Here is a 17,001-nt window from a genome sequence, read left to right as displayed (position 1 = left end):
TTGAATTTGTATTCTTGCTATTGCTTTTAAATTCGTAGAGTGTCCTTATTCGGTAAAAGTTTTACGTGAAATACAGTTTCTGGAACAAAAGATGTAATAGATAATCGTGCTATCGGTTTATTTTACTGTGTCATTCATTAATGTAATAGTCGACTAAGTCCGTTTATTTGACTTGGACATGAGCACTCGTGTACAATAAACGTGCGTATGTCATGTATAGAAGATTTTTTGTTTGTTTTGGGTTTAACGCCGTTTTTCAACAGTATTTCAGTTATGTAACGTCGGGCAGTTAACCTAACCAGTGTTCCTGGATTCTGTACCAGTACAAACCTGTTCTCCGCAAGTAACTGCCAACTTCCCCACATGAATCATCAGAAGTGGAAGACAAATGGTTTGAGACACAATGTCTTCTATCAAATTGTCACGGAGAACGAACTCGCGACCCCGCGATCCGTAGACCAACGCTTTCCCTATTGAGCTAAGCGGGCGGGCTCATAGCGCACAATGCCATGACACAACATATACTTTTTATTATCATTGTGATTCTATATCATAATAGAAACAAAAACTAAATTCGAATTAATGTGAATTAAGTCATTTCGCGCTGTGTTGAAAAGACAACGTTAGTGGTCATGGCAGCGAAATGGAGAAAACACACACACACGCACGCACGCACGCACGCACGCACGCACACACACTGTCGGAAATATCGCCAATTTTAATCTGTTAAAATTTTATAACAGACCGTTGGAAAATGAGAGGTGGCGCATTTCATCTTAAACGAGGAAACATATTATGCTTTTTAAACATATATTTGTCATCGGTACGACATTGAAAGAAAGGTATCAGTGTCTGATTCATGCAAGTGTGAGATACGTAGCGAAAAATGTTTTATGAGGACTATGTTCACAAATATGTGATTCAATGTTAAAAAATCCTTAACTGCAATTTTTACATGTCACATGTTTTCTCTGTAAAGACGTTACGAACAAACTGGATGTAACTGTTGTGCACTGGGAATTTTACCTATTTTTCAGTTGAATCATCCCGTCGCCAAAGCCAGTTTGCATCTCAAACAGCTTTTTTTAGGTTGTTAAACATGTCATAACGAATATTTCCTTGGTGAGTTTATTTAAAGGTGATGGTGGGTAAATGATTGCAGAGATATCCCATTTTCCGCATTCGAAATACTATTTGCAAGATCAGTGTGCGACTATTGTCAAAAATTCGATTTATACTTTAATCAAAACACAAGTAAGACATTTTAAACCTGGAAAACTAATATTTCATATGCTTTTCTAAACAGTTTCTGTCTTATTATTCATAACAATCGTCAATATTAAAAATCGCATGTCCAACATATATCACAAAGTGGTAATTTTCGCGTTATACCCATATTTAATAAAAGTGTTTTGAAACCTGTTTTGCCGGGACATGCACCACACGAAATCCTTATCCTTAGTGTTATGGAACTGCTTGAAATTTAAGAACGAAATCGGGACTATTGTTCCAGGAATCGTCAGTCTTTACGGCGTCATGACATACATGTACTTTTTTTAAAAGTTAAGATGCCTTTGACTGAAAATAATTCTTTCACAATTGTATTTTATTGAAACATTGTCGTATACATTATCTACAATAATGCCATTCTGCTTATTAATATTTAGGACGACACATTTTCTGAATGTCTCGTAAAACAATTTTATACGTGTTTTGGCGGGAATGTTGAACGTGCCTTCCATGATGTGCATATGTTGACCTTACATTTTCGTGTAAATAGAAATGTTGAACTTTCATATTGAATTTGAACAGTTATCTTAAATTAGAAACCAATAGATAAATTAAAACAAACAACTAATTTTTGATTGGCCTACACGCTTGTCATTGTAAGAGTAAACGACAGCTGGCGACTGCGACGTATATATTGCGACGATATCAAACTATCGGTTTTTTGTTGGAAGTTGTTCAAAGTGAAACGTGGGCAAAACGTCAAACGGGAAAGATGTTCTTAACGGGTAGTAACAACAATGATAATGAAACATCAGAGACAGACTCTACCGGTAGTTTTAGCTCAGGCTCAGGGAATGGATAAATACATTTCGATGGAAAAGATGCCAACATGGTAGAAATTTGTTCTATAGACAACAACCCTTATAATTCAGTTGCCACTAGTGAAAGTATATAAGGACCAGAGATTCCCCAAAAGGCGAAATTGATAAACATTTCTCTATGACAAATATGAGAAAAACACTTTGGTAAGATATTAGAAAGTGACGATGATAAAGAATCTGAATGTTCAGTTGATAGTTATGCGATGGCAGACATTGACTATCAAAATAATAGCAGTTTTAATACCACAATTGATAAATTAGAAGATTATGTTAAAGTTGCATCTCAGTAGAATAGAACAAAGACATTTCAGTGAAATTATTACAAGGACAAATAATGAATGTTAAACGTTTTAGTGTATGACCCGAAGTTAGAATTCCCTAAGTTATTTACAGTTTCCTTTCGAATTTATGATAGTTCTAAAATGGTAAAATTAATCTGAAATTATGTTAATACGTTTGTCCAGTTGCACATTTTGGAAATCCATGTAATGACTCAGTTGAAAATGCTTCGTGTCATTTGGTGTGTGATTCAAATGACCTACAAGTGGGAGTGTACAATAAGGCTGTGTGTTTTTTTTTAATTCTTCCACTTTATCTAGTAATGAGTATTTAGAAGCACAACCACATACCACTTTCAGTAACATTCCCTCTACCTGGCACACGTTTGACACAGATGACGAGCATTCAGGATCTTCAAATTCTCAGTTCAATGATTCTGTTGATGTGCTCCGCAGCAATGCTTTTTTGGGGCAAACAATTTCCTCTTGTGACGCATACATGAGCCCTGGAGGAGATGAAGATGTTGATTCTAATTTAACAAGTATAACCGAATATCAAAGAGCTGAAGCTTCACAAATTTCAAGTATCTTTAGGACTGACTTTTCCATTCCTGGTGATATGCACGCCAACAATTCGGAACAGTTTTTTACGTCTGACTTCGATAGCTTAAATGTCACCAATAGTGGAGCGTCAGCTTACACTGAGTCTCTTGATGAATACCACAGAGCAGATATGAGTGAATTATCTGCGACTTTTAACCACAGTGATAATGAAACATAGAGACAGTCTCTACCAGTAGTTTTAGCTCAGGCTCAGAGAATGGACAAATACATTTCGATGGAAAAGATGCCAACATGGTAGAAATTTGTTCTATAGACAACAACATACATAATTCAGTTGCCACTAGTAGAATGGATATAAGGACCAGAGATTCCCAAAAAGGCGAAATTGATAAACATTTCTCTATGACAAATATGAGAAAAACATTTGACAATATTGGTCAGATATTAGAATGTGACGATGATAAAGAATCTGAATATTCAGTTGATAGTTAGGCGATGGAAGGCACTGACTATTCAAATAATAAAAAATTTAATGAAACAACTTCTCAATTAGAAGATTATGTTACAGTTGCATCTCAGTAAAATAGAACAATGATCGACGTTTCAGCAAAATGTTTTACAAGGAAAACTTATGAATGTTTATAGTGTATGACTGAAGTTAGAATTCACTAAGTTATTTACAGATTCCTGCAGAACGGATTATAGTTCTAAAATGGTAAAATTAATCTGAAATTATGTTAATACGTTTGTCCAGTCGCATAGCAAATAAATTAGAAAGGCACCAAAATAATATCTATGTATTAAAGTATGAAAAACGAAAAAGTACGAGAGTGTTAAGAGAACAGTTATACCATTTAAACAATAACAGATATCAGTCAAGTAACATCAATTTCATTTTAGAGGAAGACCACAACGTGTTAAGATAAAGTATTTTTCCAATGTGAAAAGTCAGTAACGCAAGATCGTTATGCTATTCAGTTCAAAGAAAATATAATGTGATTGAAATAAACAATATGAATGAATAAGAATGAATCAGTGCATTTAAGATCAAAAGAGGAATCACTGTTTTAGACGTATAGCAAAAGCAGTTGGGTTTGGTTCAAGACACCGAAGTGAAGCTGGTACTGTAATAATCTTGATGACACATCTGTGTATTAAATATAAAGTCAATATAAATCCAATATGAATGTAAATCCGATATCAATATCAATCCAAAATAAATGTAAATCCAGTATTTAAGTTGCAACAGACTAAGACTTGGTCTGGAATACTTATCTGCACAGGTAGACTAGAAAAGTAACATTCACCTTGAACATGCTTAAACAACAACTGGGCACATACAGAGGTCGTCCTCAGGTTTGTGTCGAGGTCAGTAATACTATAGATGAAAGGGGAAGCATTCGGTGAATTCTGTCGAGTAGAGTATATACTTGTGTCTAGAAAACACTATATTGTAAACCATTCGGTGTAATAGGCCTATGTAATACATATCTTAAGACAGTCGCTTATCACACTGGTATTGTGATGTATTCTCGGTAATCACTCTGACTCTGTCTTGAATATTCAAAATCCTTCTTGCTGATGTGATACACATCTTATTGCAGACTCTAATCACTCAGACATTATGTTGTATTTCCAATTCTTATACACATCTTAAGAGCATCTTATCACACTAACTCTGTGTTAAATTATTAAACATTCCTACTTGTTGTTGTGATACAAGACTCACACTGACTCCTTGCTTTAGTGATATGCATCTTTCAAACATTGTCCAATGAATAAACAATTTATATTATTTGAAAACAAGAGGCAACCATTTAATGACATTAAAATCAATACTTTTGTGTCAAAATTTCAATGGCTTTATTCAATTTCCATGAGTTAATTCGACAATTCTTATCGTAACATATACTTACGGCGAAGACCAACGTCGATAATAATAGATGTAAGTGAGTGGTACAGCTCCAGTACATATAGAAACTGGTAGGTACAACGGTCTTCCTGTTTGTGACAGAGTTGGTTTAAATCGTTCCGCTACGGTTGAGGATGAACTTTATGTTTTATTACATTGTACATATTACAATACAATTCGTACAGATTTACTGTTAGAAGCTTGTAAAATCAATGTAAATTTCACAACTTTAAATGATACGGAGAAAGTAGCTTTTTTTTGCTGACAAATCTAGAAATAACTTTATTATGTGCCAAAACCTGTTTTAGTACGTCAAATAGATGGAGAAATATTTTATTTCATCGAATAATTATAAATGTATAAATACGTATATACGATGTATTAACTTGTACTAAATTGGTCGTACAGTTTTAATAAAATTTACTAAAACTTTTTATGCTTATAAAAGTTAGTCTGTAAATAAAAGGGAATTCTTGAGATAGTTTTTTGCTACTTGTGAATAGATTATAATATCTCGTATTTCTCATTAGAAAGGTTTGCATGTTTTAACGGCTGATGTTATTTTAATGTGTATATGTTTGTATATCATGCAAAGTGAGACTTTAATAAACATACCTTATCTTATATGTAAGTTTAATATATCAACCAGGTGCTGTATTGAGATTTCAACAAATGTTCTTTTTTCTCTTTCTCTATACATGTATATTTAAACCTTAAAAAACGCTTTGCTACATGCAACCGTGGAAAACATATCTTGTGTAATTAAGGAATAGTTATATTTTCGTGTAAAAGCGGTGAAATGTCAACTTGTATATTTAATAAGCTTAACTAAACTGGTTAATTACGACTTTTATGGGAGCCTCAGCAGGTCAGCAAAGTTCGGAAAAGGATAAAATGATAATGGGTCTGTGATTAACCTGGGATTAATCTTTGCTTATTATTGATATAATCGGAAAAAGAGATTAACATAAATACTTTAATCGTAATTAGAAATATTAGTATGTATAAATCAATTTGGTGAGTGTTGATTGTGCTAGTCAACTGGTTTTGTTTCTTGAGACTCGTTGACTTTTAAACTTGAACTAAAGAGGCAGAACTACTTTTATATACCCGAACAATACAGTTTGAGGCTCCTTGACTTTTAATCTTGGAACAAAAAACTCATTTGTTATATAATCGGAAGTATTTTACTATATATGTGACACCTAACAAGTGCGTCGTGTTTTTCCTTAAATGAATATGACACCATGAGATTAATGGCATTTGAAGTGTAGAAGCTGAAAACACTAAATACTGGTTAACGTATGCGAATGAGGAAACAATCTTTGAAATTATTTTATAATTAAAGATGCAGTGAGAAAAAAAAAGTGAAAATAAGAGGAAGCAAACTACCATACATAAGACTGGCTGTGCTTGAAATAAGGTTCCGCAGATATATTGTTAAATAAAAACCAAAATGATGAAACGGCTTTCGTTAGCGGTGGCTCAAGGAGGTGCCGCAAATACCACAGCAGCGTCCGAGATGGGAGATAGCACCGTCACGGAGAGCACATTTAGCAAAGCGGTGGCTCGACCTTCACTCGCTGGGGTTATGTTGTCTAGGAAATTTGGTAAAAGAATGTCAACTAAACCTACAGAACGTAGAGGGCTGGGTACCATCGGCAGTTCGTCTGCTGGAATGATTCCGGAAAAGGAACCAAGCTATCGTATGGAACCAGCTAAGAAATTCAGTTCAGCCGCCGCTGAAAAGGTGATAAAAGAAGTACTAGATGAAGCATTTGATGGATTGAAATATAACCCGAAACAGTGTTCAAAACTAATTAAAGCGCTGAGTGATGAAATTAAAGACAGGGTGAAACTGCTAGGTTACGACAGATATAAGATTGTCTGTATAATGGCCCTATGTCAGCGATCTGAACAGGCAGCCGTTTGTAGCAGTAGATGTATTTTAGACAAAGCCAATGACACATATGCAACTTATACGTTCAAAAACGAGAGTCTGATTTGTAGTGCGACAGTGTATGGTATTTACAGGGAATAAGGCTTTGAAAGATATAGCAACTGTGTAAGACACTGCCAAAATCATGTATTTTTTTTGTATTTCAAAGGCTATATTAGTATGTATTTCTTTTTTTTTTTTTTTTTTTTTTTTCGTTTTAACTGGCATGTTGTGATTTTGTCAAAAAAAGTAAAAGTATACCAGTTGATAACGTTTCAAAGGGACATCCCTCAAGAGGTACACTGAAATACCAGTATTTATCAATAAGACAATAAACCTGTACTATAATTCAAGTCAAAATGTTTGTTGCAAACTGTGTACAACTAAATTCCAATATTTTTCTCACGTTCACACAGCGCAGAAGAAATATTTTCCTATATTATAAACTACATGTATGTTAAAACAGCTGATATAATTAACATAATTGAATCGCGTCTGTTTTGATAACTATCAAATCCTTAATTGATTGAAACTAAGGGCCCTCCGTGACCGAGTGGTTAAGGTCGCTGACTTCAAATCACTTGCCCCTCATCGATGTGGGTTCGAGCCTCACTCGGGGCGTTGAATTCTTCATGTGAGGAAGCCATCCAGCTGGCTTACGGAAGGTCGGTAGTTCTACGCAGGTGCCCGCTCGTGATGAAATAATGCACGGAGGGGCACCTGGGGTCTTCCTCCACCATTAAAGCTGGAAAGTCGCCATATGACCTATCATGTGTCGGCGCAAAGTTAAATCCAACCAAAAAAATAATTAAAACTATTTGAAAGTTTATATTGTAAAGGGGGAATACTCCCTTTATGAAATACTTTAGTAGAGTGTTTCCTCTTTCTTTGAACGAATGCATTAAATTGTGAACATTGTTAAACAGAAAATACCAATGTAATCATTTATCTATTGTTTCCGTGTCTTTGATTTGTTGTATTGTCTGTGTGGTTGTCCGTTTGTCCAGTTTCAAACAAGAAAATTGAGAAGGGGTTTGGATGTCGCTTTATTTCCATGTAATTACATTGGCACTCCAAATGGCTGAACTTCCGTTTTCGCGGGGATTTCTTAATTCATACGTCTGCCTTTTCCTGCTCGTGTATGGTTGTGGTACAGGTGTTTCGAACACCGTTAGCAAGATTGTATAGAGCTTCATGTGTGCGGTTGTGACATTGAGTCTCTATACATATGACGGTCGTTCTGAATGTTATGAAATTGGCTTCGCAACTTTGTTACAACTGATCTAAATCATGATCATTATGCCATTTATGCAGATTCGCATCGTTGTGTGAATTTACAAAGGTACAAACAGGGTACTGTCGCATGGACTGGCCTTTTTGAAACAGTACAGCTGTTGAAATCATACACTGGTAAGTAGCTTTATAGAAACTGGTAGTGTGGCGTAGTTTCATCTCTCTTGAAAATTGACATGCTCTGTTATTAAATGTATGCTTTATCCAAAATCATAATTAGTGTATCAAAATGTTAACTTTTAGTATTGAATTTTATGAAGTCGCCTTAAAATAAATAAATAAACCCATATTGATCAGTACTTATACAGTATACCTGAAAATGAAACCATTTTAAAGGCGATCAACAGACTTTTCATATTGATGTATCTTGCTTTTAATTTCGATCAGTTATAAAAATGATATAAGGTTAATATCATAACTTAAAGAACTCCCCTCGTAATCAATTAACCAAGACCGAAAAAATAATTAAAAAGTATGGTGTACTTTTCATTGACAGAAGTAAGAAAGGAAAAACTAGTTGGTGTATGGCGTCGGTGGCTAAATAGTTCATACTGCTGACTTTGATGTTACCGGTGTCGAATTATTTATGGTTAAGAAGCAATATCGGTTTTTATCGTTAAAACGTGAAAGTCGCCATAGTCTTAACTTTAGTTTAAAACCAAACAACAATGACAGTTGATACCGGAAAAAATATTAACACTTTATAATTTTTATAAAGTGAAATGTTAACAAGTTAAAGTATTGATGCGTTCTGGCTCAGTTCTCCTGAAAACTTATTTTTGTTTGGCTTAAAGTCGCACCGACATAATCATAAGACATATGGCGAACTTCAGACTTCTGGCGGTGGAGAACGTGCCTGGGCATTATTTCATTAGAGGTGGGCACCTGGATAGAACCACTGGCCTTCCCCATATAAAATGATTCTACAACTCAAAAGGGATTTTGAACCCACAACGGTGAGGGGCAAGTACTTTAAAGTAAGTGACCGTAACCACTCGGTCAAGAAGGTCACTGCTGAAATCTGTAGCTACAAGCATATATTCCATAACAATTTTTGTTAAGTCACACATAAACAATAAACAATGATAAACGTTTGCTTCCAAAACCTCACAGATACAGTTAATAGTGCACTCAGATGTAAAGTTTTTATTTGATATTTTAGAAGAGAAATTAGATTGCTTTAATCCTTTAGCATTCAATGCTCCATAATGAAAAGGGCAAAAAAACATCATCAGGGACAATTTCTACCTACACTTTATAGATAAATTAGCAATTATTCATATATTCATCGGCATTAATTCCTGTTGCAAAATAAACCTGCTGTTTCTTTTCACGTTTGGATCATTCTATAGAGAAACACGTGTATTACATCAAACCAAATTACATCTATGACACTTTTCGAAATCTGTCTATCACGCAAGAAAATAAGATAGATAGATAGTAGATAAAAACCTGCATCTTCGACTGATTTCTTTGTTTAAACAACATGTCAGAAAAACTAACTACTAATTAATTGTTTTTGTTTGTTTTGGTTTTAACGCCGTTTTTCAACAGTATTTCAGCCATGTAACGGCGGGCAGTTAACCTAACCAGTATTCCTGGATTCTGTACCAGTACAAACCTGTTCTCCGCAAGTAACTGCCAACTTCCCCACATGAATCAGAGGTGGAGGACTAATGATTTCAGACACAATGTCGTTTATCAATTAGTCACGGAGAACATACGCCCCGCCCGAGAGCAATGCAATTAACAAAGTAAAGGACTTGATTTGACAGATAAAGAATCTTACATACATGTGTCTTTTCAGGTAAAGTTTTCAGAACAACTTGCATGAAATAGTAACATGTAAGGCTCTCCTAGGCATTTCATTATTTTTATTAAAAAAGTTTGTCAAATCCAATGTGGAAATTCTGTTTCACATTTAGCGTTTCCTGTTGACGTATCGAAACTTTCCTTATCTTGACCTATTATGGACTATAAGAATATTTCCCTGTTGAAGGTCCGGATTGAAATATCTGGCTGGATGGTGGCTGTTCTGGCGATAACGAGGTTGTGATTCGCACTGAGGTAAGAAGTAATCAATAAATCTTATGTTAAACATTTAAAACTTTTATGCACTTTTGTACTTTTATACTTCCTTTTCACGTAAGTAAACTTTCTAAAAACATTATGTTGAAACTTTCGTGTAGTCGTAATGACAAACATGTTTCTATACAAATGTACTTCACACGTGATTTGCCGGCTATTTCTGAGCAGTACTATGTGTCTGTTCAGTAATTGTAGAAAATAGGACTCCGTAGGTTGAATATTTCAAATACAATGTCTCGGTCTGATATGCTGGATTTTATTTTAAAGGTCGTTATAATGATGTTAAAATCTTTGTGTTGTTTTAATAAATTGTATTTACTGTTGATATGCATATATAAGAGACTTAAATTAAAAAAAAAATGGACCAAAGAAGGCAATAATTTGTGGCAAGGAGATAAACCAAAATACATTAAGCAATTGTTTCGGCAGTATGACGTATTTGAAAATAAGAGAAATTCTACTTCGATATTCTATCTTAATTCTCTTTATTAGGTATTTTAAACAGCGAACAATTATGGTGCTTTTAGTTGGAGATCATGTACATTTATGGATTCATATTACAAATGTGCGTAGACACAATTCACTTCTTCATCCTGTCTCACAGTATTATCTTTACTCATTTTTCTCTACTTCGGGTCAGAATTCTACATTTGAGCCGTGCCATGAGAAAACCAACATAGTGGGTTTGCGACCAGCATGGATCCAGACCAGCCTGCGCATCCGCGCAGTCTGGTCAGGATCCATGCTGTTCGCTTTTAAAGCCTATTGGAATTGGAGAAACTGTTAGCGAACAGCATGGATCCTGACCAGACTGGGCGGATGCGCAGGCTGGTCTGGATCCATGCTGGTCGCACACCCACTATGTTGGTTTTCCCATGGCACGGCTCATTTCTTAATTTAACTTTTTATATAAGATAACAGTAATGAAAAGTAAATAATACATATTTTGAAACACAAAACCCGTTTCAGTGGACAATCTTGAATGGAAATTGTAACGTAATGGAATGTAAATAATACACACAGAAAGTATATAATATTTAAATAATGAGGTTTAAACAGTAGTAAAGTATCATTTACAGAATTAAGCTTCTTTGAAACCAAGGCAAGTTTTTTGTCAAATAGTTTTGTAGGTAATTAGCAAACATGCCAACAACAAAGACCTACTCTGCTAACAATGGATTAAAGTTTAAAATGTACTGTATTGAAGATCAATAAACATTTTTTCTTTTTTCTTTTTCTCGGTGTATACTTATACTTTATACTGTAGAAACAATATGGGTCAGTTTTGGAATTAAAGGAGAATTAAATTTCACAGTGAAATCGATGGAAAAGTCAGTTTTTAAAACAGCAAGACTTGACTACGTGAGTTAAATAAGATCTTTTTCATGGGAGCTTAGCATAGGAAAAGGGTTATACTTATAGCATGTGTTTAACCTCGGATTATTCTTTGCTTATTATTTATTTAAACGAAAAGGGATTAATCATAATTCTTTAATCGTAATTAGAAACATTTGTATGAAGGGAAATCGATTGAGTTAGTGATTACTGTGCTAGTACATTGGGTTTTTTTTATTGTTTGAAACATGTTGACTTTTTGGAACTAAGGTGACATAAGCTTAATGTACATTTTGAAGTATTATTGCATTATACAGAGGACATGAGCAGTGTGTTATTGAGTACTTGGAACTAAAGAGACAGTTACACATTACTTCATTTCGGAGTTATTGCTTACTTGAGCATTGTACAGTTTAATTTGTTGTGACTTATTGAACTGGCGGCTATAGAGAGGCCACAATTACATGTAACCTCACTTTGGAAGTATTTTTCTATATACAGAAACCTTGAGTTGTTAGTATTCTTATTTAGTAGGATATTACTTCCATCCAATGAATGGAAGGTCAATTATTATATGGAATGTTAAAAGCAGAAAATACGAAATTCTAATGATCGAACACTAGTTGTAATTATTTGATAATTAAGGATGCAGTGAAAAAGAGAAGCGAACAATCTGAAACAATTCGTTAAGGCATTGACTTGAGGTGAAACGAAGCAGACAAAAATAGGACTGATCTTGCGTAAGAGAGCAACACTACGTCATATAAGATTAAGTAGATAATTGTTTAAATAATAGTCAAAATGATGAAACGACTTTCGTTAGCGGTTGCTCAAGGAGGTGGTGCTAGTACAATAACAGCAGCGTCCGAGATGGGAGATAGCACCGTCACGGAGAGTACATTAAGTAAAGCACATAGGCCTTCCCTCGCTGGGGTTATGTTGTCTAGGAAATTTGCTAAGAGAATGTCAGTGAAGCTTTCAGAGCGTAGAGGGCTGGGTACCATCGGCAGTTCGTCTGCTGGAATGATTCCGGAAAAGGAACCAACGTATCGTATGGAACCAGCTAAGAAATTCAGTTATGCCGCCGCTGAAAAGGTGATAAAAGAAGTACTAGATGAAGCATTTGAGGGATTGAAATATAACCCGAAACAGTGTTCAAAACTTATTAAAGCGCTGAGTGATGAAATTAAAGACAGAGTGAAACTGCTAGGTTACGACAGATATAAGATTGTCTGTATAATGGCTCTATGTCAGCGATCTGAACAGGCAGCCGTTTGTAGCAGTAGATGTATTTTAGACAAGGTCAATGACACATATGCAACTTATACGTTCAAAAACGAGAGTCTGATTTGTAGTGCGACAGTGTATGGCATTTACAGGGAATAGGACATTGAAAGACGGTAGCCACCGCGTTTGCAGCTGTCAAAATTTATTTTCAAAATTCCATAAGAGATCATACTATAAATGGCCCGTTTCCCATTTTACATGATATGATTTTGTGATCATGTTGAAAGTGAATAACAGTTTACTACGTTTAAAGACATTTCTCGGTATTGTTTAAGGACATCTAAAATATACATTTTAAAAATCCTAAAACAATGTTATTGGTAAAAACTGTCTACATTCCTGACATAGTGCAGAGACTTTTACACAATACTTTCTTTTGAACTCACTTAATTGCTTATATTATTACTTTTCATAGATAGTTACTAGCAAATCATTCCATAAAGTTCATTTTTCAATGTTAAAAAGCAATAAATCAGGAACTATGTCTCTTTTAGTAAAACGCTTTACTGGAGTTCTTTCCCCACTTGAAGTCTAGAACCAGTGCTTTTTGTTATACGATATAATTTATTTATGACTATAATTTATTTATGAATATATGCATTTAAATGTTTACAATCTTTTAAACAGAGATTAACATCCTTATGACTTGTTTTATTTTGTGTTTAATCGTTAGCCTGTCCAGTCCCGGGTAAGAGACCAGAGAATGTTGTACGTTGGCGGTCTAATTCTGCAAGATGATGACGTTGGTGCATATAAGAATAACTATGATTCTCCTTATCCATAAGCGGTAATGCCTTGATTGGTGGGACTTGGGCGATTGGTTTCAGCTTTCGCGGGGATTTCTTAATTGGTACGATAAAGTTATTGTCTTTCTTTTCCTGCTCGTGTATCATCGTAGCAAAGGTGTTCCGAACATCGTTTGTGAGATTATATAGGGCTTCATGTGCTTGGTAGTATGCCATTGACTCCGTGTCCAACTGTCTCTCGTACATGTTCAGTAAACCTATTTGAAAAGAAGTTGATAAAAAGTAAACACATATACATGCTTTTTTCACATTTAAAGCTAGATATTTAGCATTATTATGACATCAATATGTTTTTACTTTAGTTATTTTGTCACACTAATATGTTTGCAGAACAAAGAACCGTTTAGTGAGACTGCGAGATATTCAATGGAATAGGGCCCCCGTCGCAGAGTGGTTAAGATGGAGGACTTTGAATCACTTATCCCTCAGTGCTGTGGGTTCGAAAGTCCGCTTTGGGTGTAAAATTCTTTCATGTGAGATTGCTGTTGGTGCTTCTATCCAAATGTCCGCTCGTGTCTGAAATAATGCACAGAGGGGCACAAAGCGGGATCTTCCTCTTCCATTAAAAGCTGGAAAGTCATAATATGACCTCTAACTGTCCTACATTGAAGGCCAGCCGTTCCTTCCTCCCATGACAAAAAAAAAGATTACAAACTTTGATTGTTAGTATAAATACATAAATTAGAATTACAGCTTTTATTGTTTTGAAAATTCCCGTATTAACTAGACGAAATTTCTAACCAGTCATCTGAAAATAAAACCACCCGGAACTTAACAGCACCATAAAGAAGGAATTGAGGTATTTTGATAATTCGTAAGTACCTTCAGTCTCTCATACATATGTTAGAAACCTTGCCTACATTTACACAACGTATATGTGAATGTACTTTTGTAGAACAGTTGCCAAAGTTAGGGGTTTGTCCATGTTTGTGTTTACTCTTGAACGTTCATCTTCAAACAATTCGAAATATAATCAGTTTGGCGAACATCAGAACTTTCTAGCCGTCCAAATTTTCAGTCTACAGATCATTCGGAAAGAAGCACAGATTATATTGTGTAAATGAGAGTACTAAGATAAAATATATGATGTGCGGTTTTACTAGTTTTCAGACTCTTGGTTTCGAGGTTGGCATTATCTAACTAGTTGTAATGATTGAACCACGCATTGATTTTACTGAAATTTTCTGTTGACACAAGTCAAATGTATAAATATTGGGCATTTATCAGATCTTCCCACGATTGCGACGAAATTGAACCGAAGAACTTACTTTTCATTGACCATTTCTCCACATTCAAATCTCGTGTTTGTTTCCGCCAGTCACCAATTGTTTTCAAATTCTCAATAGCGCCAAATTTTGGTTCTATTTGTCTGCCATTGCGCAGCATTCTAATCTCGCCGCGCATGCGCTGTATATGTTTCATTAACATCCTGTTGTAGTGGTACTGGCATTCAAACCTGAAACATATTCGACGGAATATTAGAATAATCTGTCCCTAAAATGATGTCTTGAAGGACAAACAAGATCTCCATCAAACTTTTTTCCTCAAACGACGTCATTTAACCTAAACTGTCAATCTGTTTCACCGTATTTGCCTTTTGGGTCGCGGAATCCAGTCAAAGTTATTCATGATAGAGTGTCGCAAAAACTGGTGTAGGGTACGTTGCACATCTCACCTGCTATTATTTTGATTTGTGCCGTTCTGTATTTTTAATTGCTTCCTTAATAATAGTTCGATCAATTCATTTCCTATTGAATTCTCTTATTCAAATCTATAGTCAATGTGTTTAAGTGAAAATATAAATTTATGAATAGTTAATGAAAGATTTACTATACAATCTTTCACATTTCACGATTTAATCACATTTATAATTGCATTGCTAATATGAATAACATGTTACAGCAAATTCTGTTAATAAGAGACGGTGTTTAACATATTTTTGTGGATGACTCAATATATAAGCATAAGTTATAACTTTTGGTTGACCCGAAAAGCAAATTGTATAATATTTTTATGAACGTTAATCCATTTGTTTATTTGTATAGCTCATTAAACCTAGTAGCGACCGAGTTTACATTTTTGTACTAATCCTACTATAAGCTAATTATGTTGCCAATGTCCATGTCACCGATTTGAGTGTAAAAGTAAAAACAGAACAGTAAAATATTTGTGAAAGTTTTTTATATATAAACATGTCGCGGGATGAGATAGCAAAAACTTTAAGAAGATATTTGAAAAAAAAAAATGAAATTAACACGTCGTGAATTTACCTTGTTCTCCATTCATGACTGGAGGTACTGATATTTGTTACTCCTGTTGAAATTTCAGATACGATTTCTTTCCACTTTTTAGTCGAATTTTCTATGTTTTCTTTAGCTGTTTTCTCGTGCTGTATTGCTTCCTTTATGTCCCAGATAGTGTCGTGCATAGTGACTAACCTTTCCTTGGGCCGTCGGCGGCTGGGATATGACGTTACGCCGTAACTTCGACTACAGTAATAACGTCGACGTCATTCCTGACGTGATCTTAATCTCTATTGAGATGAAAACTTTACGAAGTAAATTTAAAATGCATACTGTCGATCACAGTCGGTAGTAAAAGCTCATTCTTAAGTTTAAATTAATCTGCTTCAGTTTTGCCAGCTTCAAGCTATTCTATCACAAGGTTAGCTTTCTGTAAAAGCTAGCCAGCAGCCCGTTTATTATGCTCAACATAACTGAGACTGAAAGATCTGTGAAGTACCATAATACTGGTATACCATCGAGCAGTTACACAAAATGGAAACAAACTTTGGTTTAGAAAGAGTCTTTTGCAACAGCTGTTTCTCAGCTTGACAATGCAATTGAAATATAGGCGATTTTATTGTCAACTATACTTTTTTCTTTCTTTAAAATCAAGTAGATCTCGTTTTGACAATGGCCAACGGTTTTGTTTAGTTTAAATCTATTGGTCTTAATGTATTTGATTTAGATATGTTTATTTCTGTAATTCCAGTTTTAATCTAGTCAGATTTGTTCATTCTGTATTTTCATTTTGGTCAGATCACGTCAAAAATTAACTGGCTTAAGGAACAACGGAATTTGCTGTCAATTTTTCGGATCTGAAATTAGCAAACGTTATTAGGCCTACCTGTTAGATAATTATGCATGTTTTAAATGATTGAACTGAGTTCTGTGAAAATTTATAAAATTTTAATTTGTGTAGTAAGATGGTGTGATCTACAAGATCAAATGCCTTTTTAAGTCGAGAAATACAGAACCTACTATTTTCCCGAATCTATGTTTTTTGACCGGACAGAGAGCTGTGATAGAATGAATGGTTCGGTCTAAATCATATATCTGAGTTTCGTGTATGATGTTTGATTTTTTAATCATTCACGGTATTTGTA

The 17,001-nt window shown here is 34.7% G+C and overlaps 3 protein-coding genes across 3 annotated transcripts; 2 read left to right on the top strand and 1 right to left on the bottom strand.

The window, feature by feature from the left end:
* Positions 1-5,940: 5,940 nt before the first annotated feature.
* On the top strand, positions 5,941-7,586 carry LOC123525923 (dynein light chain Tctex-type 5-A-like). Its single transcript, XM_045305082.2, has one exon. It carries the CDS (start codon positions 6,322-6,324, stop codon positions 6,904-6,906), a length of 585 nt encoding a protein of 194 aa, XP_045161017.1. The 5' UTR covers positions 5,941-6,321; the 3' UTR covers positions 6,907-7,586.
* Positions 7,587-11,553: 3,967 nt separating this feature from the next.
* On the top strand, positions 11,554-13,452 carry LOC123525459 (dynein light chain Tctex-type 5-A-like). The gene has a single exon (XM_045304521.2). The coding sequence runs from the start codon at positions 12,322-12,324 to the stop codon at positions 12,904-12,906; it is 585 nt and encodes a 194-aa protein (XP_045160456.1). The 5' UTR covers positions 11,554-12,321; the 3' UTR covers positions 12,907-13,452.
* LOC123525458 (uncharacterized) lies at positions 13,444-16,306 on the bottom strand. The gene is made up of 3 exons (XM_045304520.2): positions 15,884-16,306; positions 14,882-15,069; positions 13,444-13,810 (listed from the first exon to the last, which is right to left on the bottom strand). Exons 1-3 carry the CDS (start codon positions 16,039-16,041, stop codon positions 13,470-13,472), a joined length of 687 nt encoding a protein of 228 aa, XP_045160455.1. The 5' UTR covers positions 16,042-16,306; the 3' UTR covers positions 13,444-13,469.
* Between the last annotated feature and the right edge of the window lie 695 nt (positions 16,307-17,001).

This window comes from Mercenaria mercenaria, chromosome 3 (assembly GCF_021730395.1).
Source record: "Mercenaria mercenaria strain notata chromosome 3, MADL_Memer_1, whole genome shotgun sequence".
NCBI lineage: Eukaryota > Metazoa > Mollusca > Bivalvia > Venerida > Veneridae > Mercenaria > Mercenaria mercenaria.
The sequence above is the reverse complement of the archived record's forward strand: the minus strand, read 5'-3'. Positions and strand labels throughout refer to the sequence as shown.